This window comes from Epinephelus lanceolatus, chromosome 9 (assembly GCF_041903045.1).
Source record: "Epinephelus lanceolatus isolate andai-2023 chromosome 9, ASM4190304v1, whole genome shotgun sequence".
Classification (NCBI taxonomy): Eukaryota; Metazoa; Chordata; class Actinopteri; order Perciformes; family Serranidae; genus Epinephelus; species Epinephelus lanceolatus.
The window spans coordinates 31,215,127-31,241,641 of record NC_135742.1 but is presented as its reverse complement, the minus strand read 5'-3'; the positions used below and the strand labels follow the sequence as shown (position 1 = coordinate 31,241,641).

Genomic DNA, 26,515 nt, shown 5'->3' with positions numbered 1-26,515 from the left:
TTACCTGTCTTCACAATAAACGCACTAACACCTTCAGATTGTACAAAATGCAGCAGTGAGGAGGTGAACTGGTTCATACAAGAGATCACATATCCCCCATTTTAGTGACTCTGCATTGGCTTCCTCTCAACTTCACTCATTACTTTTAAAGCATTACATGGCCCAACACCAGCATACATCTGTGCACTGTTATGCCCCTATATACCTGCATGCAATCTCAGATCACACAACAGAAATCTATTTGCAGTCCCTCTATCTAGACTTGCAACCAAAAGAGACTGCTTTTCAGGGCCCCAACACGCTGGACCAGTATCCCTGGTGAAATTCATCATGCAACCTCACTGACCTCTTTAAAATCACTATTAAAATCTCATTTTTATAAACTCACTTGTCTGTAACTTTGTGTGATATGGTTTATTGTTGTTGTTCTGTCTTCTTTTGGTGGGGATGGAGATGTACCATTTTGTATAATTTGTGAGACACTTTGTGAAAGTGTTTTAAAAGGTGCTATATAACTTCTTATAACATATATACTTTTAATTACTCTGTGTATAGTTGGGAAGAGTTAAAACAGTATATAGCCTACCAGTGATACACTTTAATATTATGTTTCAAGTATGATAACAATCAGACTCCTGGGTCCTTGCTACTTACACTGATGGAATATAATTTGACATATTACTTGACATTAACCAGGGACCTGCTGTGCCCATAAACAAGCAGCATTTGGTCTGTCAGGTTGAAAAAACAGTGGCAGCAATACTGTACGTGCAATCAAAAGGTCAAATCTGATGTCTCTGATAGAACACAATGGACTAGACTAAAATGTGCCAGCCAGAGGCATCCAAGTATGCAAATAATAGGAGTATAAGCAACTAAAAACTGCATCACATCAATTTCATGTTGCCCCCTCATCTCTTCATTATTTCTATTAATAATGAAGAACGTACCATGACCAAATATCATAGGGAAAAGATGCTTTGTAGAGGTACCACTGCATCTGCTGCAAGGTCATTTAGCAAGGAGAACAGCATTAATGTTTACATGTCACACTTTTACGAGCACAGACCTTTTACCCATGGGTAGATGCTCGCTTCCCTCTGCCCAGTGATAAAATTAGTGGGTGTAGTTCAGTAGAAATAAAATAGTTCCTGTATGAAACTGCTCATGACAAAGTCTGTAGATTATTTTGAGGGACCAGGTCATGATTTCTGGAAAGAGCATTGCTGTTGAGTTTATGTATTTTTGGTGCTTTGAGCAACACAAGCTATTTAGTTCCATTATATTTAAGAGAAGGGAAGACATGTTTACGTTTGATATCTCCAACACTCTGCAACTCACATCATAACAATGTAGATTGATAAATAGCACTACAGGTAGGAAGAAAAATGTGTATTTTTGTTTTTAGGGTGAACTATCCCTTTAACCCCAGTCAGAGGCCCACTGTGGATGTAGCCCTACTGGGCAGCTTCCACATGTGTATAACTGATGAGTGTGAACATGAAATAAGAGCACTGGCTCAACCAACCTTTCCTGAATTTAAAACAGGTTACATATGGATGCAGATATTTTTAAGATTTAGCTACTAACACAAATACATAATGTAGAAATATTTTGGATTGATTGTGAGATAGATATAGGAGTGGTAACACCTGAATTAGCCAGGCAGGAGAAAGTGAGGGCCGAGGCTCTGTGTGATTGATCCTATTTTGAAACTTACCTAAACATGCAGCAATCACACACATTTTATTCTGTGCTATTTCTTTGTGAATCAAGCTTACAAAATGTACATTAATTAAACAGTTGTTTCATCCTCTGTATACAGGTCCATTCACATGTCATAATGCTCATCAGCTGCAGGAGCCCAGAGTGATGATATGCCATTTTATTAGTTATTATGACTTTAATAATGCATTAAGGTCTACAGAGCTCTATCCACTCTCTTGGTATTCATATCTCAGTCACTGTATACAGTACAAACTTTATTCAAATTCCAAAATGTTCTGTATTGCACACTGATTAACTGTACACAAGCCTGTTATGACGACATGTACAGTTTATGAGTTAGTATGAGTCATTTACTGCATTAAAGCCTAAATGCATGTTGAGTGCTTTCAAACCAATACTGCCAACACTGTACATTATGGTGAATGATTTTTTCACGATTCTATAATGTCATCCATTTACAAACAACTGACAGAAGAATCATCCAGTCATCCAGTCAGCATCAATATACAGAAGTCACATGCTTTTCTTCAGGAAATGCTCCTCTAGTTTTTTCTGGAGGTTCTACACACGCTGTACACTGTTTATTGTATCTTATAATGTGAAATGATTGCACAGTGTAATCTACATTGAAGTCAGATAACACTCTTAAATGAGGCCCCTGGAGATACCTTCCTCTGTGGTGGCTTCTGCCACCAACGCATCAGCAATTAAACGACAGCAAAAACACATTACGCACACTGCCACGACGCTATGTAACAACAATGATATAATATGCATTAATATCAATGTATAAACAAAGTATACAATGTCAAAAGGTGTCTATTACATGGGGCAGATCACAGCTTAAATTATTTTTTCACATCTACATTTTTAAATACCTAAACATGTCAGAAAAAAAAACAGTCTAAGATAAATCACCGATGTGCAGTGGTGAAAGATACAAATTTGGCACTTTGCCATTGCTGCTATATTATGTTAAAAAAGAAGATATGTAGGCAAAAGGAAAATAAAAATAGCATATGGCCTGGTAAATTGCCATCCGCCCTAAGTTTCACTATCATAAACTCAAACAACCCCACTGTAAAATTTTGGAGCTACATATCAATGTTTAAGCTTTCCAACCTTCAAAAAACAAAGCTTTTAAAAGAAAGCTTCAGGAGTCAACATGATACAATTTCTATTCTCAAAAAAGTGTGGCATTTAAAAACATATCCCACTGTGCAGCATTTTTCTCCTCCCCCCTAATAACTGCAACTTGAATGTTAAGCTCAAAAAGTTAAGGCGATAAGAGTCCCCTCTGTTCCCGGAGCCAATTCGGTTTGTTTGTATTGCAGATATGGCGCATATTTTTGGTTCATACACTCTGCCAGCTGGAACACCAGTGCAGAGATGCAGCTTGGGAGAAGGCCAGATTTCTCATGACATAACATCAAAACACATAGAGAAAACTTCAACCCTGAAGCCACCTGACGTCAAATCCTCACCACATATTTTTTGAGTTGAACAGGATGACTAATATTTTGCAGCTCTAACAGGGTCAGTCATATACTGGATTCAAGTCGGTGGCAGCTGCTGGGTACAACGTTGCCCCTGTGTCAAAATGTGATGGAATGCAACCACATTACGTCATGTGTATAACTCTATAACTACATCTACAATGTGACAGAATTTAATGCTGATTGGAAGGGAAATGTGGGCGTACGATAGATGCAGAGAGACAGCTTGACTACAGGAGGATGGTTGAGAGACTTGGAGACAGGAGAACATCCAGGCACTGCTTCGTCTTCTATTCAGTAAGAGCTGGTGGAGGCTGTGGCAATTCTCTTCCCAATATACACCCTGAAAATAAGCCAATTTTAAGAAAATGAAGGTCTACATTTTTATTAACATCTGAGCCAGCTCTCTACTTTGAATGCAAAAGGCAATCTCAATGAACAGTAACAACTGCAGGTGACAGTAGCTTCTCCTGTAAGGCAGGTTTAATTTTACTACATTTCAGCAATATGGCAATTTTAAATGCTCTACGTAAAACACCAAAAACATTGCAACAAAAGTGCAGAAGAAACACAGTATAAAAGGACATTTAAATACAACTAAAGGCAGTAATTAAACAGAAGGAGAATAGAAAATTTTAAACAAGCTAACATAGAATAAGACAGGTATAAAAAGAAGAATAAAAGTTACACTGCAGAGTAACAGATAAATAAAACACGGAAAAGTCTTCAGCCTTGATGAACACTGGTTCCTAACCTTTTTCCTCAAAGGGCCACTTTTCTAACATTGACTAAACTGACAACCCCTGACTAAGTGACATGTTGTATGGATATTTCATATAATATTAAATGAATAATAACAGTAAAAAACAACTGATAAACCATTCGATTAACCCAAATAGTGAATGCAATAACTGAATGAAGTTTGGAACAATTTTTGAGCAGATTAAATCCTGTGAATATTACATCAGAGATAAGTTTTCCTGATATTTTAGCAACTTTTGTATGGTTTTCTATGTTTTTTTATTATTATCTTTAACAATCATAAATACTTAATAGACTTCTTTTTGATACATTCAAAGTTTTCTTCTCCCTGATGATTTGCTGTTGTTTTATTAGCTTGTTGGTTGTTTTATCTCCATACTAATGCAGGGTGAGGCTGTCCTCATCGTGCCCTTATCCTGTGATCCTGTGACATGATGTGTCCAGTTCTTTTAATTAATACCTTGAATAATAATCTAAACTTTAAAAATAAGAATTTCATGTAGTTTTCTTCACAGAAATGAATGAAATGCTGAGATACAGGCCTACAATTCGCCACACACCAATACCGACATATACCGCATGCCCCGGTGGAATTCAGGAGTCTATAAATATATGAAAAAGTAGATACCACCCAAGCCTAAAACCAGTGATTTAAAAGAACTGTGAGTTGCAGCAGGCCTACAGTTTTCTGGGAGTTTGTTCCAGATTTATGGTGCATTAAAACTGACTGAATTGACTCTGAGGACACAAAGCAGACCTGTACCAGACGACTTGGGAGGTCTGAATGGTTTTTAATGTAGCAGAAAATCAGAAATGTATTTTGGCCCTAAACCATTCAGCGCTTTATAAAGCAACAGTAGTACTTTGAAATCACTTATTTGACAGTCATTTGTTCCTGCTCTATTCCTAAACCTTTAGCGCAGAGGAAAAGGTTCACTACTTAAGTGCAGCTCGTTGTAAAATGTGCCATAGAACTGCTGAAGTGAACTGTTTTCATCACTTTCACTGTTTTATAGATCAGGTGCCGATGTGAGCAGATGGGCATCAGATACATAAATTGCAGTCATCTTCAACACTAAAACAGCAGTGCACTGACAAATTGACAATGACAGCCCTTACTGGTCCTTTCCTACAGCACATGCTGAGTCACTAAAATAACAATCTGGCACAGAAAAGTAAAAACATCAGTGCAGACTGAGAACATATAACTTCTTCAATGCCAAGCTTTGCATTGCATCCCTGCGTGATTTCTGACTTACCCGAGGCCAAGAGCGAGGATGTGTGAGATGAGTAAGGAAGGGATGAACACTTTGAGGAATTCAGCAGAGAAGATGCCGCCTTTCTTCATGACTCCACTCTTTCTCATACTGAGAGATACTGAACGTCGGGGGTGCCTGAAGTGGAACTCCCTGTGAGGAACAATCAACCAATCAATTCAGAATAACTTCAGAAGACAATCACAGACAATTTCCTGAACCATTTTGAGTGTGTGATTCTGAAAGTGAGAGTCTGCTTACTTTGGTGGAACGTTTTCCGGTCTGCTGGACCAATCAGCGACCCAGTCTACTTCTTTGTTCATCAGGATGTCCTCCTCTCTGTCCTTCTCTGGACCATCTTCCTCTGACTACAAATGTGGAGGTAACGTAATCAGGTTTTAGGGTCAAATGAAAAGATTCACAGGGGGTTTGAACTTAGAGTTAAACATGTTTTACCTGACTATCTCTTGGGCTGGACATCTCCACATCAAAAGTTATCTGACCCTCATCCTGATCTGGACTTGGTGGCCTGTGAGGACTGAGGCAACATATTGGGATGAACAAAAAATGTAACAACAAACACTTCTTTAAATAGTTTAAAGAAGGGATTATAATGGCCTTTATTACTACCTATCACAAGAGGAGCTACTCTGGCTGGATTCATGCTGTGCATCCAAGAGGATCTTTTCCATGTCTCCATTGTGAATAGAGGAGGACGACGGCACATGCTCTAGTCCTCCGATAAGGGTTTCATCACTCTCAGGCACCACTTCCAATGTCTGCAGAGTTTGACTCATGCCAGCATTTGCGTTTATTTGGTCTGCAGCGGGTGTCATTGGCTGGTTGGTCTGCACGCCCTGAGCCCCTGTGTTCCCATTCAGCTCCAGCTCTACCCAGGAGCCTTGGTAACGCAAAGGTCAAGAGGAGGGAAGGAAGGGAAATGAAGCTTGTTGTGTTAAAACCTCACAGCAGATTGTATACCACACAGAGACACACCCCTGCCTCCTTTCAAACTGAAACAGCTGACCTACATTTCCTGCACCACTGACACTGTGCATTCAAATGAACTGGCTGGGCACTGCATCCGTGATAGCATGCATTTCTTTGTGCCACTGCCCCACAAACAGCTTGCACATTTTTTTCCAGACAGGAGGGGGTTATGTAATCCTTTATGGCCGGCGGGCTCGGGTTAGCACACAATGTATATCATATGATAGCACGCCTTTGCACCCATCTTGTGTTCCCTGAAAATAATATATATATTATGGAATTCGACGACGCATGTATTCATGACCGACTGCACCGTAAAAGACGAGTATGTCATTTATGCTGCTCTCATGTGAGGTCTTGCATAACTGTGGTGTGCAGGGTGAGACAAATTGCCCAGGCATGTCGCTGTTCCAGCTGTGATGCTGTCACTTATATAAACCACAAGTCCCGCTTTTCTATCTGAGCAAACATTTTATCTCGTCTATAAATTGTTTATAGAGTAAAGCCGGAATATACCATTAGCACGTTAAGTGTTTTAAATGTGTTTTTGGGGCTGTTAGTCTGCAGGCACTTGAGCTAACATCCCACCATTGTCTTCCTTTACTATTTATATTTAGTTAGAAAGACCGTGGCCTGTTGAATAAAAACGCGACTCGTCTACATAAGGAATGGGAGTAATATGGCTTATTTATATTGAATTTAAAAATAGCATCAAATTAAATCAACATTTATTTCGTCTTTTGTCCCAAACTTGTTTTCATTTTGGCTAGAGCCCGCCCAGCGCCGATGTCAGTACGTGATTGGCTGCGCTCCCATCAATCAACCATTTATCACAAGGCCATTGGCTAGTTTGCGGTGACGTCAAACAGCATCACCCTCCACCCCTCCCAGAAGAAGAGGAAATACCGTAGCCGATGTAACTTTTACAATAAAATCTTAATTACACGGAGATTCATAAAACCACACACACTCGTTAAAGATACTTAAAGCAGGATTTAAAGCGTGGAGCACGGAGCGAGAGGCGGCTATACGTACCGTGAAGCCCGGGCTCTTCGTTATTGTTTTGTTGAGCAGCAGCGGTGGACATGTTGACTACCCAGTTTTAGCATTCATCAACATGACACGCAGACCAACTACGATGTGCGCATGCGCTAAATCTGTCCAGAGTCCAACAGACACAGACCGATAAGGGGCCAGGAGCAAGCCCCAGATCTATGATGGGCAATTTTTGTTATTTTCATCCTACATGTCAGTTAAGGACATGCCTATGGTGTAGGGTTAGGGACTGGTCCTCAGCTGTCAGAGGAGATGAGGGTGGTGGCTTGGGTGTGACTTTTTTTTTTTATTTACCCTCCCTGAAGCTACACATTTTTTCCTTTAGCCTCCTGTAGTGATAGGGGAAATGCATGTCCTTCCCTCCACCATAGATTAGCAATTAGATTTTTAAAAGTTACCCCTTGATGTAGAGTTAAAAGTTGAAGATGCCTTGGTCCTTCACTCTTGTTATTTCTTGTAACGGTTTATTTTAGGCCAAATTTTAAACGAGACATAGATTAAAGTGATTTTGATGAAATATCACTATTTTAAGTTCAGATTTGGTTGTTTTTTTCTGACAGAAGCATTCATTGCACATGATGTGTCCAAGGACTATTCGAAATTTGAAATCCAAGGATAATTTCAGTTTTTTTTTTAGTTTAATAAATCTGTAATTTATGGCACGTTTTCTTTAAAAATCAGTTGTAAAAATAAATACAAAATACAACTCCTTACATTTGTATGCCCCTCCACTAAGCCAAAATGAAAAAAACAACAACATAAGTCCTTTCCAAGTGCTTAAAAACAGATTTAACATGCCTCCCCCTTCTTGCACCATCTCCTCCCCCCATAAATAATGAACAGTCCCTTACAACAATCTTTACTATTATTGATAGATCATGCCTGTAATGAAACTGCAATAAAGAAAGCCTCAAAGTTTGACTGAATTTAGAAACTGGGCGATAAAAATCTTCACTTAGGCCGGTTGTTATTAGACTCTCACACTGTATGTAGGCCTAATTCCCAATTAATGACAATAGTCTTCAGAATTCAATATGAAATATGTTTACTGTAGATTATCAAATGTAACATGTAACATGTGGTCCTGGGAGCAGCTAACTTGTATCAATGTTGCATTCATCTTTAATTCAGTTTACATTCCCCTCCTGCTGTGGGCCTAGTTGAAAATGCCTTCCTTTTGTTACACCCTGTGACTCCTACTCCCTTCTCCGTCCACCATTGTTTTTGAACTCAAAACACAGTCCATGTTCCAACCTATTCCTGATTGTTTCTTTAACTCATTCTCATACTCCTTTATTTTTTAGCTCACATATAGGGTCACAAAAAAATGGATTTTATGTTCAGTAATTATGTTGGGCAATATTATTGATACATTCAGGTGAGTAGAAAATTATGTATTTCCCACAGAATGCAACAAAGTACATGCCATCACTAGTGGTAGACTTTCTCTTTCTACCCGAGTCTGTACAGGGTTTGAGGACTGATGATAGTCGTATGGCTCTTCACATAAGTGCTGCATTGGCTGGACTAAACTATTAATGTGGGGAGGCATTTCCATTAGTCGTATTTCCTGTAGAATTGGAGAGGATGGGTCTGAAGTGTACATCACTCCTCCTCCAGTTTCACACAAGGATCTTGACAGTGTATTATGAATAGGATGGACATCGTCATAGCCAGAGTGGTGAATAGATTTTTAGACAAACATTTTAGTAAGAGCAGCACTGTCTGGGACCACTGCAGGGATTTGAAAATATTTTGTCCTTTTGCAAACACTACATGAATTCAGCTTTGGTGATGAAATAAGCATAGCCACGTTTTGAAATGCTTCTTTTGATTTAAAAACACTATGTTAGACTTTGATTTATGACTAATTACTCTACAAATACAAATTATATATTGATAAAGGCTCTATTTAGTACACAAAATATTCACATTTAAAGGACTAGTATGTAGTTTTAGGGGGATATCTCGGCAGGCATTGAATATATTATAATACACGTTTTCTTTACTTTATAACCACCTGAAAATAAAAATTGTCGTGTTTTTAGTACCTTAGAATGAGCCTTTCATATCTACATAGGGAACTGGTTCTTGTCCACAGAGTCCGCCATGTTACACCACCATGTTTCTACAGTAGACAAACCTAACACTTACTCTAGATAGGGCCATTTGTATTTTCATGTTGGCCACCGTTGTTAACAGCCCCTCCATATCAAGCCAAACAGCGTTGGTGCAACACAGATTTGTCACGTGAAACTGCTTTATTCAGTGTTTTCACAGGTTTTAATCATCTGCTCAATTTGTTTTGGAGAAGAGGAGCTCTCTGAGGATAATATGACTCCCAATAAAAACCTCCTGAACAATAAACACTGAAGGAATTCTAACTAAGTGTAACTAAGTTTCAACTGGTTGCAATCTGCAATCCTCACAGCCAGATGCCACTAAAGCTGGTACACTGCTTATTCAAAGCACATTATCTTCCATACACAAACCATCAAGCAGTTTGGTTTTATTCAGAATTCAGGTTTGAAATTCTTTATTACTTTTCATCTAAATTGTACTTTATTCCATTTGACAAAGACGAACATAGCTGTACAATGAACCATTTGTAGTTTTCCCCCCTAACAGATCACCAAAACTCTCCTACAATCTTTATTCCAGAGCCCCTTGAGAGAAATTAACAAAAACATACAAATTAAAGAAATTCACAAAAATAAAAAGTGCATCTTGTTTTAACACTTGTGATACATTAGACATGTATATAATGCTGCTTCAAGTGGAAAAAAAACATAAAACTCAAATTTCAACAGTTTCCTTGAGATTTCAAGACCCAAGGTTCGTGTTCAAAAAACATTATAGCAACTTGAATTTCCAAAAGTGTATGATCTACCTGTAGATAAGGCAGGTTTTTAATAAAGTCCTGAAAAGCTGCTGCTTTTTTTTTTTTATTTTTTTTTGGAAGGTAAAAGGTTTTGATCACAGAGCAGCGGTAAATTCCCCTGAGCAGTCTCCTGTCTGGCTCGCCAGAGAGTTCAAGAAACATACTTGATTATCTCATTTCTTCTTAATGCTATAAGCAAAGGCATTAGGGTTCTGCTGAACATCTTTGTGGTTTACACCGTAGCCTGGAACGATAGTTATGAAGACAATATGAGGGGAACGTGAAGATTATTAGTTAACTGTTTATCTTTTATCTTTTATGAACACTCAGTCAGTCTGTGACCACCTCTGCTGCATCTGCAAAGACGGGAATGTTTTAAAAGCCAATGTTACCTTGAGACTTGCCAATTCTGCTCCAATGTCATTTTACAAAGATTTTTGCACTTAAGTCACCTCTCACATCTTCCAACCGGTTGTTAGAGCAATAGTAAAAATAAGTGAGTAAATGCTTCCTTTGGATTAAAGAAAGAACAAGGCTGATTGATAGGGACCATCCTCGACTGTGGAATGGGACAAAGGTGCCACATTATACAGGTTTATACACGTATGACCCTCACACAACCTTGCATCAGACACTAAAGAAAAGCCGTTTTTAAAATAGCTGCAAAATAACAAAAATAGAGATTAGGAAAGTGTCTCATTACTTGAGGACAGAGCCCTGAGAGAGCAACACTTAACAGTAGCTTCACACCACCGTATGAAGATGGGTGGTTATTTTGGTGGCATCCTAGTTATTGGAAATCAGTTCTCTGAAGGTAGGAGTGACACATTAACTTACATAAATATGATCCAATGGACCGATAAGCTTCATGCCCTGATTCAATGGCTTAATCTGTCATCAAAACATAATTTTAAAGACGTGGTAAACTGTGCTATAATCAACCTGTTGGCTCCAAAGGAGAGTTGGCAGCATGTGACTGAAGCATAGTGTAGCAGAGAAAAAGAAGAGCTAATTTTCAAAGTGTTTTTCCGTGTTCAAAACAGTCATTAAAGACCACTTCCATACACAATCATCTGCAAACCACGTGCTTCATGAATTCCCCTTTTTAAATAAACTCTGTTTTCTCCTGCGTCACAAGAGAGAGAAGACATTTCATACAATAACTCAAAACCAGTAACTGTCTAGTCAACTGACTTGACTAGCTTTAGAGACTTGATTTAATGGTTTAAACATTAAAGGTTGATTAAATATGTCTTTCCTATTTAGACCCACAGGGGTCTATTCTTTCACAGCGAGCAAAATCATTCGAAAACAAAAACCATGGCACAAAAACAGAACTTTGAGATCCAAATTAACTCTGAACCTAACTGTGAAGTATCCAAATAAGTTCTACATAAATATCAGTTACAGTCAGCCAAATTAAAAAAATAAACTGTTATAGTGCTCATGACTACAAAGGTACTGACACCTGAAAACGCTTTTCTTTGGACATCCCACGTGAGAAATATCACACTTCCTTGATGTCACGAAAAGTCTCTAGCTTTTAAAGAAATACTCGCCAGAATGTACAAAATGTCCCAAAGTCGTGACAAAAAGGTTACCGAATCCGGCGACCTTCCATCTACAATCAGTCCGAGATAAACAGCTAAAGAAACTACAGTGATCAGACTGTAATCCTATTGCCTTAATTTATACAAAAATAAATCAGCTATAGTGATTATTCTTCTTTTATCGTCAGGTACAGTACAAAATATCATAAAAAAACCCTCTACAAACAGAAACTAGATCCAGAGATTAAAGCGATCAGTCAATCTGCGACAACACAGCAGGCATTGTGGGGAAGCTGGCAGCGGTACTCCTATTTTTGGAGCCACCGATCACAAGAGAATTAGGCTACATCACGCCATTATGCCCTTCCACCTCTATAAGCTTTTGTCCTGAGCTTTATATGGGGGTCCACACATGACTAGGGGTACCTCGTCTGCAAGACAGCTTTAAATGTATAATGTATGGGACTGGTTACTTTGGCATGATTAGCCCTCATTCAACTCCCAAAACCACAACACCTGACAAATGTGCGCACACGCGGTTCTTGTGACCATGTTAAAGGACTATACTGGCTTATCTTTTAAAAATGTTTTTGGCCATTAACTAGAAACTATATGTACATTACTGCTGACCTTCTTCCTATATGTAGCCATTTCAATACACAATTACAATCAACTTTCAGCCTCAACCCCATTGCATCGACAATTACCAAGGTGCAGACGTTCCTCTGTATCGTCCGTAAAGAGGGAATACAGCGAGAGCTGGACGGAGCAGAGATGCAGCTGTTGCTATCTGATAACAGTTCAGCCTACATTTAGGAGTACTGTCTGCAGAGGAAATGGTAAACAGATCAACAGTTTAGGTACATGTCCATGCGGGTTACGTACAGATTCTAAGGGTAGTATACTGAAAGTGTTTGGTGGAAACACAGCTTTGCTCTGACTTAATCAAAGACGACCAAAAGTTCACTGTGACTGAATACATGCCAAGTCAGTTTCAAGTAAACTGACTTTCTAACTGTTGAGAAATGACTGTAAACTAATGAATACTGATACACTGTGGACAAAGGTTAGCAGTAGAGCATATTTGTAGAGAATGAGCTAAAACATGACACCAGAATAGTCCTTTAACAGCATAACCATACTATACATTAAGAAAGAAGTAGTGAGTGAACTTGGCAACTTGACAAATATTTGGGGCAAATATGGAGTGTTGACAGCTTGTATCTGCAATGTTTCAGGCCGGCATGAAAAGGAACTTGGTGACAGAACAACATATAAACGGTAGAAAGAATTTCCTATTCAAACTAATAAAACATGGTGGCTACAAAAACTGAACGACTGGTAGCTATGACATACAACTAATCATGTCAGGATGGCACAAAAGAATAATGGAACAAACTAGCCGAATGTGTGTATTTAACACATTTTCCCTTTGGTTTGGGATATAGTGAAGTTGCAAACAGTAGCTTGGTGAACGGAGTGCTCCTAATGGAGAAAACCATTAGACACTAAATCCCAAATTCTGGACTCAGATCTACAAACCCTGCATGTTTACATTTGTCATACACACAGGAAATGTGTTTGTGATGGCCTGCTTAGATGTGCTGTGGTAATGCCACTGTTTGTTGTTGACAGATTACGTCTTGTCACGTTAAACACAAAGGTCACAGAGGGCAGATCATATCAAGACTTGGGGATTTAGCCAAAGACGGACACATATTGTTTGTATGAGTGTATCAGAGCAGTGGGGGTACAAGCAGAAACTGGGATCTGAGCGGTTCAAACAAATGCTAGTTCAGTTTATCCTGGAATATGTACAGATTGTTGGTGGTGGCCACAGCAATGATGTTGTCTAGAGGATGCCACGCAGTGTGGAGGATCTTCTTGTTAAAGTCCAGACTGTCTACACTGATCTCATCCTTTTTGCGCTTCCCACCCGTACTGACTTTGCGAGGTTTCAGGATCGATCGTGGCTTGCTGTTCTCCCGCGACGCCTCCAGGGTTACGTCTTGCCGGTAGCCTCTGTCAAACATCCTGAAGAAGTTGTTGTAGGAACCGGTCATCACAACGCTGCAGGGAGTCAAGGTATGAGTGAGTGATGGTACATCGCATTATAACAAGTAACAGATTTTTAATGGCCAATGTGGTGGCCTGAACCGTCTAACGCGTAGCAGAAAATAATGAATCAAAAAGCGAAAGTGTGTTGTTCTCGGTCATGAACCTCAACCAGGAGTGTGTGCGGAACATCCCTCTGCCCCCCAAACCAAATCATGAGCAGCCTCATGCTCTGCACTGACCAGATAACCACAGTCAATGATAAGGCCTGTGTTGTTTTGCCAGTTTAGTTGCGTCAAACAAGGTCTCCACCAAAACATTTGCGTACACATAAAGTGTGGGGGAACTCCAAAGATGAATTTCTCAAATGCAAAATTTGTTTTCACAACTGTGACACCTACCAGAGTGACAACAGTTGTCCAAAATGCATCTTTTTACCCTGATATAATACATGTATAAAAGACTAGTTACTCACCTGTCGTTCCCATTCCAACAGCACTCAAACTTGTCGAAGATACAATCATTCTCATAGAGCGAACACAATTTACTCCTGAGATATTCATGCACCTGTTAAGAGAAAGTGATGAATAGGTGAAAATAACATTGCAAAATGACTTCTGCATAAATGTAAGGCTTACAAATAGCAGAAAAGAAACTGATGTAGCAACATTATGTTTGTTATAACATGACATCAGTCACAGACCTGATAAGTCTCTACTGGCCGGGTCTCCATGTTGAGATCCCAGATTTTGACAGACAGGTAGTCGCGGGTCATCATGTACCGACCACTGTGGCTGAACTTTACATCAGAGATGGATGAGATGATTTCAGAAAAGAATGAACGATTGTTTGGATCCTCTGGCTCTTCAAACTCTTAAACAAGAAAAAAGATACACGTCATTAGTACAACCTGACTGCCAGTAATTACATGCCAGGCTACAATTTCTATATAGCTGCGCCCAATTTAATGCAGCAACAAATACAGCTCAGTTTTAATAGTGTGGTCCCTGCAGGGATTCATTCCTATGCTATGTCTGTGTTCAGTCCCACAATTTTCATTACCTTAGACATCATGTTTCTACATGCCTCCTTCCTCAAAAATAAAACATCTAAAACAGAGAATTAGCACATTTGGGGCTCTGACTCTTGAATAATGGGAGAGCACTGGCAAACTCCCATACACAGAAACCAAGGCAGGGGTTTTCAATTTAAGTTCAAAGAGGTCCATATACTTAAATTTCCTCCCAGCAAAGGTCCAAACTTGATACTGTCTAAATTGTGTCCTATAATCTACCCCTACTTCTATCAAATACAATCAGCATTGTACATTTCCACATCATGTCAACAACATTTATTGTCAAAGTAGGACACTTTTAACATTCAGACACATTGCACTAGTATGGCATTTGTATGGAAAACAAATAACTGTCTTTACAATAAATAAAATTAGTCCTAACACCTACATTTCCAGTAAAAGAAAAAAAGACAGAATCTTTTGAAAAAATAAATATGAACTGTCTTTTTTTCCTCATACCGGAGGAAGCTGATTTACGGCTGTAAGTCGATCCAAACATGGTCAAGGTGTGTGGTGCTCCAGGGAAAACAGTCTTAGACACAGTCTGTAGACAGGAAGGTCAGTTGCTCTCCTGCTGTCATCAAACTCACGCCATTGTTCTCTCTAGTAAACTGCGCACGGTAAACAATCGATTTGATTGGCTAAATTGAGTGAAGCTACTGTTGTACAAATTGGATTAGCTGCGCCTCAATCTATAGCCGCAATCGTCGGGAAAAAATAATGCTCTGTTAAGATTATTATTTATTCACATTAATTTATTAGAAATTGGTCATGGCTCAGGATAGAACCATCACTTGGTCCGAATCCGGAGTATGGTATGCCATTTGGTGATATATGAGCTAAGGGCTGAACCTTTTGTAACACTGCTGTAACACTGGAATTTCTCAATTGTGGGATCAATAAAGGTGTATCTTATCTTATATTACTTTTTTAAACTCAAGTTTTCTCCCTTCATTTAAATTCTGTGCACGCATTAAATATCAACACATTAAACTACTCCTACTGCAATGTCTCCCTCCAGTTTTCTGCTGTCACAAGACTATTAAGCTCACACAGGTATATGGCATTTAGCTCATTAAACTTCTCTTCAGGAAAGGTCTCAGATTCGAGCCTCATTACATCTAACTTTCCCGTTGCTTCAAAGATGTTCCTGTACCCTTACTAAAGCACGGGGAAGATAACTGATGTCAGTATTTGACACAACATTTTACCTTTCACAGAACTTGCCAGCTCACACACATGCATGGCGCTTCACTAATTAAGACTTCACCTCAGGAAACTGTAAGCGTGGTTAAAGCAGATGATGTAGCTCAGCTTTTAGAAAAGGTACCTCCCATGCAAAATGTTTGGGACTTGAACTCCATTCTAGGCAACATATGTGTTGGTTGTTTAATATTCTGTTGGCACTGCCCTTTACAGAAAGACTAAACTCATACTTGAAACTAGTCGATTAGGGATTTTCAGACTCTTGATATGTTTTAAAGCACTGTCTTCTTGCTGAAGCAAGTACACACACTAGAATGTAACCTATTCTAGTTCCACTGTCTATCACTCAGTTTCCTTTAGGCATGCCAGAGGCACACCTCAGAGATGAACAGCTCCCCTGCAGGCACACAACATAAATGAAGCTGGCTTACGCTTGGCGTGCTTGTCACACAGCGCTGATGCCCTCATGTCACACAAGCGGATGGTGCCCTTGCTGCTGCTGTAGACAAAGGTGTTGCATTGATTGGGGTGGAACTCAGCTGCTGTGATCACCTCCGTCAACTCCTCCATATTGGCTGGCTTAATGTCAACAATATCTGAAGAAGGTGGTTAAGGTCGAAATAGCGAGACAGACATTTGCACAGTTTAAAAGGAAATCCTTCAGAAATAAAATGAAAGACAGTTTTGTATCATTTAAGTAGTACAAACATAGCCTGCCAGTGCCTTTTTCCAGTGGTCCAAAAGGTTCTGCATGGCTTTGAGTCCAAAAATATAGGTTTTAGAGATAGATATGGTTACCAAATGGTACAAATGAGTAACTATCTATTGGAAAATGCTCCCCTCTCTGTGATCAAGCATTGAGAACACTATCTAGTACTACAGAACTATGATCTGGTTAGGTGTCACCGTCAACACTGCTTTATTTTGTGAATGCATATACAATAATAAGTAGCATTTGGCTGTAACTTCTCCCAAAGAGAGGGAGGACACTCAAACACAGCTAAGAGCATATAACTCTCATATAGCCCAACAGCCTATGACTCCTATTTTAAAGTCACTGCATTGGTTGCCTATCACTCTGAACACCGATTTTAAGATTCTCTTACTAGTTTTTAAATCACTGAAAGGTCTGGCACCAGCCTATCGCTCAAACATGCCTATTAGATATGTACCTAGCAGGTCCCTCAGATCCTCTGCAACTGGCCTCCTGTTATCTGAAGACTTTCAACAAAGGGGGAGTCAGTGCTTAGCCACTACTATTGTTGTCTTTTTTTATTTTTTGTCTGTGCTGTTTTAATTGTGCTCTGCAAAGCACCTCAGGCTGCATTTTGTACAGGTTTCCCACACATTTTCATGGATAATATTTCCAAGCTTTTCCATAACAAGAACCCCTACTAAGAAAAAATGACAGATTACTGTCATTATTATTCAACACACAACAGAATTCCATGACTTTTCCAAAACTTTCAATGATTTTTCTAACTTTTCCAGGCCTGGAAAATGTGTCTGTAAAGTTTCATTACTGATCCAGGTCTTCAATGACCATGGGAAGCCTAGTTGTATGAAGGGTGCTATATAAATAGAGTTGAGTTTAACTTTCTCAACAGAAAGTCATGTGGTCAGTTCAATTCAGGACTAAAACACTTCTTTACACCAAAACTTTTTAACTTTTTAAAATATAGACAATGTTGGAGCGACTCTGAGTAGATGTTGAAAAACGCCTTACTTTGGGGACATCTGGTGGTAGAATCAAATAAGACACCGTGGAGGACACCACTGCACAGCAATTAAATCATTATTTTTTAAATGCCTGATTTGCATTGAAACAGTGTCTACTTCTTTAATACACCTTCACAGAGCAAAAAAATGCCTGTAAGGCCTACATAATTAATATTGATTAAATCACTGACTTAACATGGAACAGAAAAATATGCAGTGGGTTTCAGTGTTGCTGGGACCGAGTGATGCACAGTCTGATTGTGTCCAAGTTGACTGATGTGTGGTGGGCAGGTGATCAGGATGCATGCGGGGGATTCTACTCTGACAGTGAGTCACAGCTACCTCGCAGGAAAGAGATAAACTAACTAGGACATAACATTCATTATTTAACACAGTGCATTTACAGTAAAAAGTAAACTCCTGTAAACTTATGGTCGCATAAAATGGACCATATGTTTAACACTTTTTTCTCAAACACAAGGGGAAATATTTGGAAAGGCTTGAAATGTTGTGTTTCTCATTAAAATTAATAGCTTTACAATGCCAAAATTAAACTCTATAGGAATAACTATGAAGAATTATATCAAGACCTACAGAGGATGATGACTGAATGAAATTAAAAAACAAAGGATACTAAAGCTGCGATCAGTGATCTCCAGATTCCATAGGTTAATGCGCAGGTCATCTGCAGACAGGTACGTCTCACAATCACTGTTGACTGAGATGGAGTTGATATGGTAGGTGTGAGCATTTGCAAACACTCGTCTAGGGCTGGCTTCCACCATCAAGTCCATGGGCCTGAATACTGGTACCTGAGGAGAGGAGATGGGTTAGTATCACTTAAACTTCAGAGGAACTGTGTGGTAATGGTTCTCTATTTTAGAAATCCAATTTTTGTGATTTTTTAGAGAATTTTTCCCCAACAGGCACAAAAAATGTCCCTCACTGTTTGTCAGATTAGTCTAACAATATTCTATATTTGTCCATTTTTGAGATTCTGCTGTTAGTCTGGGGAGTAAAAACAGTTTCACTAATACTGACACAAAACAGCAAGAGTTAATCGTCTTTTAAACAAAGGAGAAAATGTCTAGCCTCAGAGTTAACAGGCTCGCCTGTTACACTGAGGCTATATATGGAAACAATTCAATAAATATAGATCAGTGTGTCCCAAACTGGAGGATGCACATGGCCAGGGAGAAAAGTGCAGCTGAAATGACCTTTTTCAGAGCAGTAATTTTGGCTTGTCAAACACAGGTGTAATTAATAACATTAAACTGCAGGACTGGATCGTAAATGTTAGGAGTTCCACTTGTGCTTTTGCTGGTAAGACATGTCAACATGTCTGCGAAATGTCTCTTTAAATCAAATGACTGAAAACTCACAGTGTTTTAATGACTGGAGGACAATGGTTAAAAAAAAAAAATACAATACTTTACCTTTGTTTCAACCCACTAAAATGTACTATAATAAGCTTTTAATAATGTAACACAATTGGTAGGAATTTTACATACACTTCACTAAAGGCTCATAATATGATGCCAACAGAGTAGTGTCAAGTACAGCATTTTAACACATGGGTAATAAGACAGTTAATAATACATACATGTTCAAAATTACTGGGGACAGTGATTATGAAATCTATACGCACCCGTAGTGTTGTGACAGTATTAAGATCCCTGTAGCGCCCATCTTCTTCCTTCAAATTGTAGCCCTCTGGTCTCTTGTCACGCTCACTAATTTTCCACAGCTTTATGGTTTTGTCTGCAAAAGAGGAAGAGCAGAGATCATAAAAACGCATCTTCAGTAACTAAAGAAACTGTGTAACTTTGGATTACTTGCTGTCTCCAGAGGCCTGATGGAAAGGTTTAAGTCAACTACAATTCACCATTTCATACTTACTACAGTGAATCAATTTAATTAGAATAAGCTGCTATACTAACCATTTGTAGACAAAAGGAACTGCGCTGCGTTCTTCTGAGGCAACCATCGAATCTTGTTGATCTTCTCCTCGATCTCAAGGCTTTTCAGGTAGTCAAACTCAGGCTCATGGCTCTGGAAAGTGCTGTAAACGTTGTACTCTCCTCTGCACTGTGGCTGATTCTTACTCTAAACAATGACAGACCACAGATCAGAATTCAGTTCAAGTATCATTATGCTAGAAATAGACCTATGCTGACAGCAAGCGTCAGCGATTCAGCTAATGCATGATGAAGCCACAGTATTTTTTTCCCCCATTTCAAATGGTTATTTTCAGCTTAAATTCTGAACTCAAAAACATGTACCAGCAGCTTGACAAAATTATGAATTTATCAAATGTGAAAATCAAAGACTGCACTGTTTCTACACATTTAAGTTAGTCTGATAAGCCACTAAAACTCACCTCTGGCTCCTGCTGAAAGATGACAACACGACCCCCCTTGTCTCCAGTGGCTAGTAGCTCCCCAGAGTGGTTGAATTCAACAGTAGATATGATGTCAGCTGTCAATTAAGTATTATAATTAGAACATCATCAATGTTTCAGAGTCTTATTTGCTAATTAACAGGGGGCCTGATGTATAAATTTGAAGCGTGTTCAATGTGAAATATTTTGAACTGGTAATGCATCAATGATTCATTTCCTTCCAATCATCAACAAAAATCTTTCAGCACCATTAAAGATATGGTGTGTTTGCTCCACCTCTCTCCACCTGTTAGAGGTGAATACCATGTCAACCATGTTGAAAACACAACAGAGCAGTGACGTAAATGTATATATATGTACACACTACAGTGTGTAATGAAACTTAAAGTCTCCTGAACACTCTTGGGTGTGGGGGCTTGCCATTTACAGCTATTCAGCACTTTTCAAAGACGAGCATTCTCATTAAATCCTACAGCACAACAATCAATCCCTTTACAGGCTGGCACTATTCTGAGCGGGTGCAATCCTTAATATAGACTATGGTGTTGTTTCTCCCTTGACACAGCATACAAAGTGCCTGATACGATCTGACTCCATACAAACTCTCATATAAAGCAGAGGAGGGCTGAGTAAAGGAGAGTATTTCTGAAATACTGTTGCATGTACTGCTATGTATTGACACAGGGAGAGGCTCATATTTATACTTGTTCTCAAGCAAAGCTTACTGTAAACAACTGTGTAGTCCTTTACACACAAATAAGCCCATCATGTACTGTAAACATTGGTGTTTAGGGCACTTGTGAGTTAACGTGTTGGACGATAGGAAAAGGGGCTGTTATAATACACGACTGGTTTTCCCTGTTCATACAGAAATTAGAGTATAGTTTATATTTACATAAAATCTCCTCCTCCATTGGCTCCAATGTTTTGTACTTTATTTGCATGAAATATCCACATCTACTGTGTTAATATTACCTCTAGCACTGGAAGGGTTAGTTCAGCCATATCTCAAAAAAAAATTCTGTCATACTATCTACTGGTATCTACCCATGCAGGCAGCTGAGAAATGCAACAACAAAGTGTCGTTCCAGAAACAATGTTCTGGTTAGTCAGGATAATGACAGACACCATTGTCATCCATGGTTTCTATTGGGAACTACTATCTGGCAGGAAATAGTTCAATGAAATCTGTCCTGAGTGTGGATTAATCTAAGTAACCGAGACAGTGTTTCTGAGGACACTTTGCTGTCAAGAGACCACAAATGAAATTCTCTTTTCCACCATTGTTTTTGTTTTGCAATAGAAGTCTCAAGATTAAAGACCATCTGCATGACTGGATACAGATAGAGCTAAGGGGGAATGTTTAAATTTGATCTGGCTGATCAGTCCCTTTGAAAGTTGGACTTAAATGCACTCTGTGAAACTGATAGCTCAACCACACATAATCGAACTGCTTCAATAACTTCCTGACTGTTCAATTAAGGTATGCATTTCACTCCCAAGCATTCAAACATTATATTAAACACATCATACAAGTTCTTTGTGTTGAATCGTATAAGTAGTGACTGCTGACATTTTGCAGCAATTATGCGTAACAGATAAATGTTTTAAGCTGTCTGCCAGTTTTACTCGTTTTTAAAAAGCCTACTGAACTATCACCAAGTTATGTGCCTCACAAATAACCCCTTCACTTCAATGCAAACAGTTCATTTTCAAAAATATCAATCAGTCACAGAACTTTGCATGAAACTCAAGCAGAGAGTATAACATTAGCAGTAGCATTGAAGCTAACTTCAAAACAAGCATGCACAGGATGCCATTCAGACAGAGCAGGTTAGCAACTGTCCAGTGACCACCACATGGACTTACCTTCAGCGACATCATCGTCTATCGCTCCTTTGACTTGGGAAAAGCACCACTGCACCTCACTGTTCCCACCACCGGCCCCTGAACGAAATACAGACCCAAGTTTTAACCACCATCAAAGGCAACTTCACACGCTTTAGCCTGGTGCTAACTTAGCTAAAATCAGTCATATGAGAGCAAGACCGCCAGCTATGTGATACACATTACATATTTTAACTAGCGTAGCACATTCCCAAGCACGGGAAATAGTTTAAGCATGTTAGCTGTGGGAAACTCTCACTTTCACACTGTCAATGACACACACTAGCATCTCGGAAGTATCCTAGCATGCTAGCTAGCCTGCGTTGGTTAACCACAACAGAGACAAACCCATCATCTGTGCTGAACAGGATATTAACCAATCAATAATAATAATTAATCGCCAAACACTTTGACAGTATTTGCTCTTTACTCTTACCTGCCATGGTGAGCGGCTCAGACAGAGGCTATCTCTGTAGCGGGCTCGGGCCCTGGACTGGAGCAGTGCTGACCCGGGTCGGCTGGGTGGTTCTGACCGAGGAGCAGTGGAGGAATTAACCGGGGAGTGCTGCTCCTAACTCCGCACACCGTACAAGTCGTCGGCCCAGTTGATACAGACAGAACGAAGCAGTTTTTCAACCAAAGAAAGTCAACTATAATCCTCAGGACTGAATTTCAGACTTTGCACTCTACTTTGAGATTTCCCTCGCCTCTGCCTCTCCCAGCATTTCAAAATGGCGCAACGCGGGTGGCGTTTAGCCAGCAGGCATCAAACGGAGAGCGGTGAGGGTGCACCATCACATTTTCATCTGGCTGGCTCCTGTGCCGTCAGCGACATTGGGTCTTTTTCCTGTCCTCGGACACCACATGATTAATTAACTCATAGGGCGTTTAGTTTTTAATTAAAAGTTCTTTGGAGTTCTTTAATAAAACATGTAATTCCTAAACCCCGCCCGCGTGGATTGTTTAAGTGAATTAAATCGAACAAACCCGCGCTCGCAGCGATAGTTTTTAGATTCACAGCAAAAGTGAAGCCATAAAACTGAACTAAATTTAATCTAAAGTTTAATTTATTCCCCTGTGACAACACACATTAAATTAAGAGAATAATACTTGATTTTAACTTTTAAATATTTAATTCAAATGGCAACTAAAGATAATTCTAATATTTATAATATATAAAGCAGCATTGTCAGTAATATTTATTGAACACATTTTAAGATGCTAATCCTGACACATAAAAACAGCAAATTAGTGTCTGCACTCATAAATCACCCAAAAACCGAGGAAATGCCACCTGTACGTGCCACTGAGCTTCAACAGGATGTGCTGCAGTTTCTGTGCACCTGCTGGACATCAGCTTTGGAGGATGCCACACTGAAAGGGCCACTTCAGTGTATGAATGCAAAGTGAACGACAAACTAACTGTTCCTATGCAGTGAAGTTCAGGTACATACCATATACCTGCACTGGGCCCCCAAGGCAAAACATTTGCAGTGGACCCCTATAGGCCTTGGTGACAACAGATATGAGTTGTCATGGTTGGAAAAGCAGAGGTGTTGCTAATAATATTAGCACTGGCTTTGTTATTTTCAAATGTCCCAGTAAACCACGACAATGTGACAGTGAAGCAGAATACACAATACCAGGACACTGAAACATAAGCAGCTAAATGGAATTCAGCTATAATTCATTTTATTATTTACACCTGTGCTTTTCTCATTGTCACAAGTCAAAATGTCTTCTGAGTCCATACTGACACATCCCTCTCCCAGTCCTCCTCTTTTCCCATCATGTGAGTATTATTAAGTTTCTGGTTAAGATTTTTCAATAATTACTTAAGGCATTTTATGCTTGTTATGATAGTACTAGCAGAGAGATAACAGGAAACAAGCAAAGGAATTAGATGCAACAAACTGAGAACATTTGGCATGGCCGGCATCTTAACCCCTAAACCACAGAGGCAAACCTGTTTTTGGCAATGTGACTAATCACACATGTATTTAGGAATATGCTCCATCTAAGCACAATATAAATTGAAATAATAAAGGCCTCAAACACAGATTTTAACTTGACAGGAAAGGGCATCAAGATGAGGTAATAATGCAGGTGTGTCCTTAAGGCCCAAATCATTTCTGTTTATACAGTGCTTTGGTGGTGCATACAATATCGCCAAAACTATTTGCACTTTATTAAATTATCATAAATTAATTCCCATACAGTAAACTCTCAGGCCCTCTGGGAGCCTAGACTCCCCCAGGGCAGCTGTCCGCCATGTCCGTTTAAAAATTCAGCTTTCCCAGACACACATGATCCTGTCAGAAGGGACATCTTTGTTTTGCCAATTCATTCTGGAGACGTTGTTATGCCTTATTTACATTAACATTTTTGTCAAACTTTATATGTACTTCTCAAGGAAAAACATCTTTCAAGCTTTTGTCGGTCATGATTACACAGAACTGTTTTTTGTTTGCTACACAACCATACAGACATGTTTTATATAGCTTCACTGGAGTCATTTTGTGACTCAGCAGATACCACAGTTTCTATACTGCACATTTAAGCACTATAAACAAACACATTTGATGCAAACTGTCTTGTTTAAATTGCTCTATAGGCCTGCAAAACCCTGTTTGGATTATTTAAAGACAAACCAAAAAAAGTACAAAAGCTGTGAGTGATACTGCAGAGCGTGAGTCAAATAAGGAAGCATCATCATTCCAGCTGTTACTGTTGTGTGTGGAGACATGAATAATTTATAGCAACTGCATAGACCACAAATCCCACGAAGGTCTGCCTCAACAACTTCATTAATAAGCTCTAAGTCCGTGGACGGGTTCATTCTCCAACAGTCACTTTCTTTTCATTTCCCCACCATGAAATAAGTGGTCCATCTGGCAAGAAGCAGAGCACCAAACAGCACTGTGTAGCTGAAGAGAACAAATTTGAGGATTTCCCTGAACGTCCGGAGGAAGCGGATAAACAATGGGTCCACATCCAGAGGCTCCTGCTGTGTCTTCTGCCTGCGGCCAGGTTCAGTCAGGTGTCCCATGTTCTCACCTCGACCCATTCTGCAAACACACATTTCTGAAATTACAAAACAGAATACAAGAGAACAGAAAACTGCAACGTCCACCAAGGTGGCCTATCTAAATGTTCATTAAAACATACACTGCACACAACGACACAAATACTCTAATTAATTAAATCAAATAAACACAAAAATCATAACATAGAAATGAATGACATATATTTCACACATATAAAAAGCAAATACTTTACCGTTGGTGCTTTATGTATTATGAAATGTGTTCAAGGTGGAAACTGATTTGTCCCTCGCCTTGCAGAAGCTGAAGAGGCTGCATTGTCACAAGACCACCATTAATAATTTATCTGTAAATTGCACTAAGTGGGTTCAGCATTGATCTGCTTTGTTTGTGTATACTGTAGTCACAAACAATACAGACTGATGAACATCTTCAGCATTCATTTTTCATGATGTCTTTAACTGTCTGCAGATATTTTCAGGGAGACGTGCTGAAGCTGTAGGATATGCAGTTTGCTGAGTAATAATAATTATATTAATGCAGCAACATTCAAGTCTTTCAGTAACTTATATGATCATGATATGAAATCTTGAAATCTTTTAAAAAGGCTTCATAGGTCAACAAATACTTTAATTTTTAAATCTAAAATTGCTAATAGATTATGTTCTAATCTAAAAAAAAAAGAGTGAAACACTTCACCTCGATTTCTTTGGGTCTGTGTGTGTGTGTTTTCTGAAAAGCACCTCAAATGATCGTTTTCTCTTGATTTGCCTTTGATTGATTTGTCTTTTCTCTGTTTTGTAAGGGATCCTTGGCTGAAAAACAGCTAAGAATCTCTGCATTGTTTTTCCTCGGGTTCCAGAAGTTACAGTCAAGCTAATGTGAACCATGTTGAAGTCAGAATAAATATAATCATGCTGATATGAACAGTTTTGCTATGTCTCATAGAACAAGTTATGTTAATACAATGTCAGTTTTATGCAAAACTGTGTTAATATCTTGTTCTCATAAAGGTTTATCCGCCTTAAACTAAGCTGAAACATCACATGAATCACAAATAAGCTCACAATATAATTTAAATGGATGAATAAACAAGAGAAAAACTTAAACCAATCATACCTTGGTGTTGGAGCAGGGCAGGAGCTGATCATAAAGTGGGCTCCTCTGCTTCCAGCCCTGAAGTCCAAGTTGGTGTGTTCTGCCTTGAGCATTTCAAGCCCTCATGTCAGAGGAGGAGCCAAAAGCAATAACTGATCACGGATCTGAATCCCCTGGGATTGATCTAATGGGAGTTGAAGTCTTCAGTGCACCTGCTCCTCAAACAAAAGGAACTGCTGGGTAAGATTTTGGCCATTGAGCAAATGTACAGAGTCAAATAATTTCCAGTTCATCAAATCAAAGCAGTTTCC

The 26,515-nt window shown here is 39.2% G+C and overlaps 2 protein-coding genes across 2 annotated transcripts; both read right to left on the bottom strand.

The window, feature by feature from the left end:
- Positions 1 to 1,870: 1,870 nt before the first annotated feature.
- Positions 1,871 to 7,424, bottom strand: bnip3la (BCL2 interacting protein 3 like a). Its single transcript, XM_033618577.2, has 6 exons — positions 7,268 to 7,424; positions 5,873 to 6,143; positions 5,699 to 5,780; positions 5,504 to 5,610; positions 5,246 to 5,395; positions 1,871 to 3,567 (listed from the first exon to the last, which is right to left on the bottom strand). Exons 1-6 carry the CDS (start codon positions 7,317 to 7,319, stop codon positions 3,519 to 3,521), a joined length of 711 nt encoding a protein of 236 aa, XP_033474468.1. The 5' UTR covers positions 7,320 to 7,424; the 3' UTR covers positions 1,871 to 3,518.
- Positions 7,425 to 9,807: 2,383 nt separating this feature from the next.
- On the bottom strand, positions 9,808 to 22,815 carry ppp2r2aa (protein phosphatase 2, regulatory subunit B, alpha a). The gene is made up of 10 exons (XM_033619717.2): positions 22,499 to 22,815; positions 22,045 to 22,122; positions 20,155 to 20,252; positions 19,715 to 19,880; positions 19,423 to 19,535; positions 18,409 to 18,586; positions 16,487 to 16,651; positions 14,478 to 14,647; positions 14,250 to 14,341; positions 9,808 to 13,789 (listed from the first exon to the last, which is right to left on the bottom strand). The coding sequence occupies exons 1-10, from the start codon at positions 22,503 to 22,505 to the stop codon at positions 13,510 to 13,512; spliced, it is 1,347 nt and encodes a 448-aa protein (XP_033475608.1). The 5' UTR covers positions 22,506 to 22,815; the 3' UTR covers positions 9,808 to 13,509.
- Between the last annotated feature and the right edge of the window lie 3,700 nt (positions 22,816 to 26,515).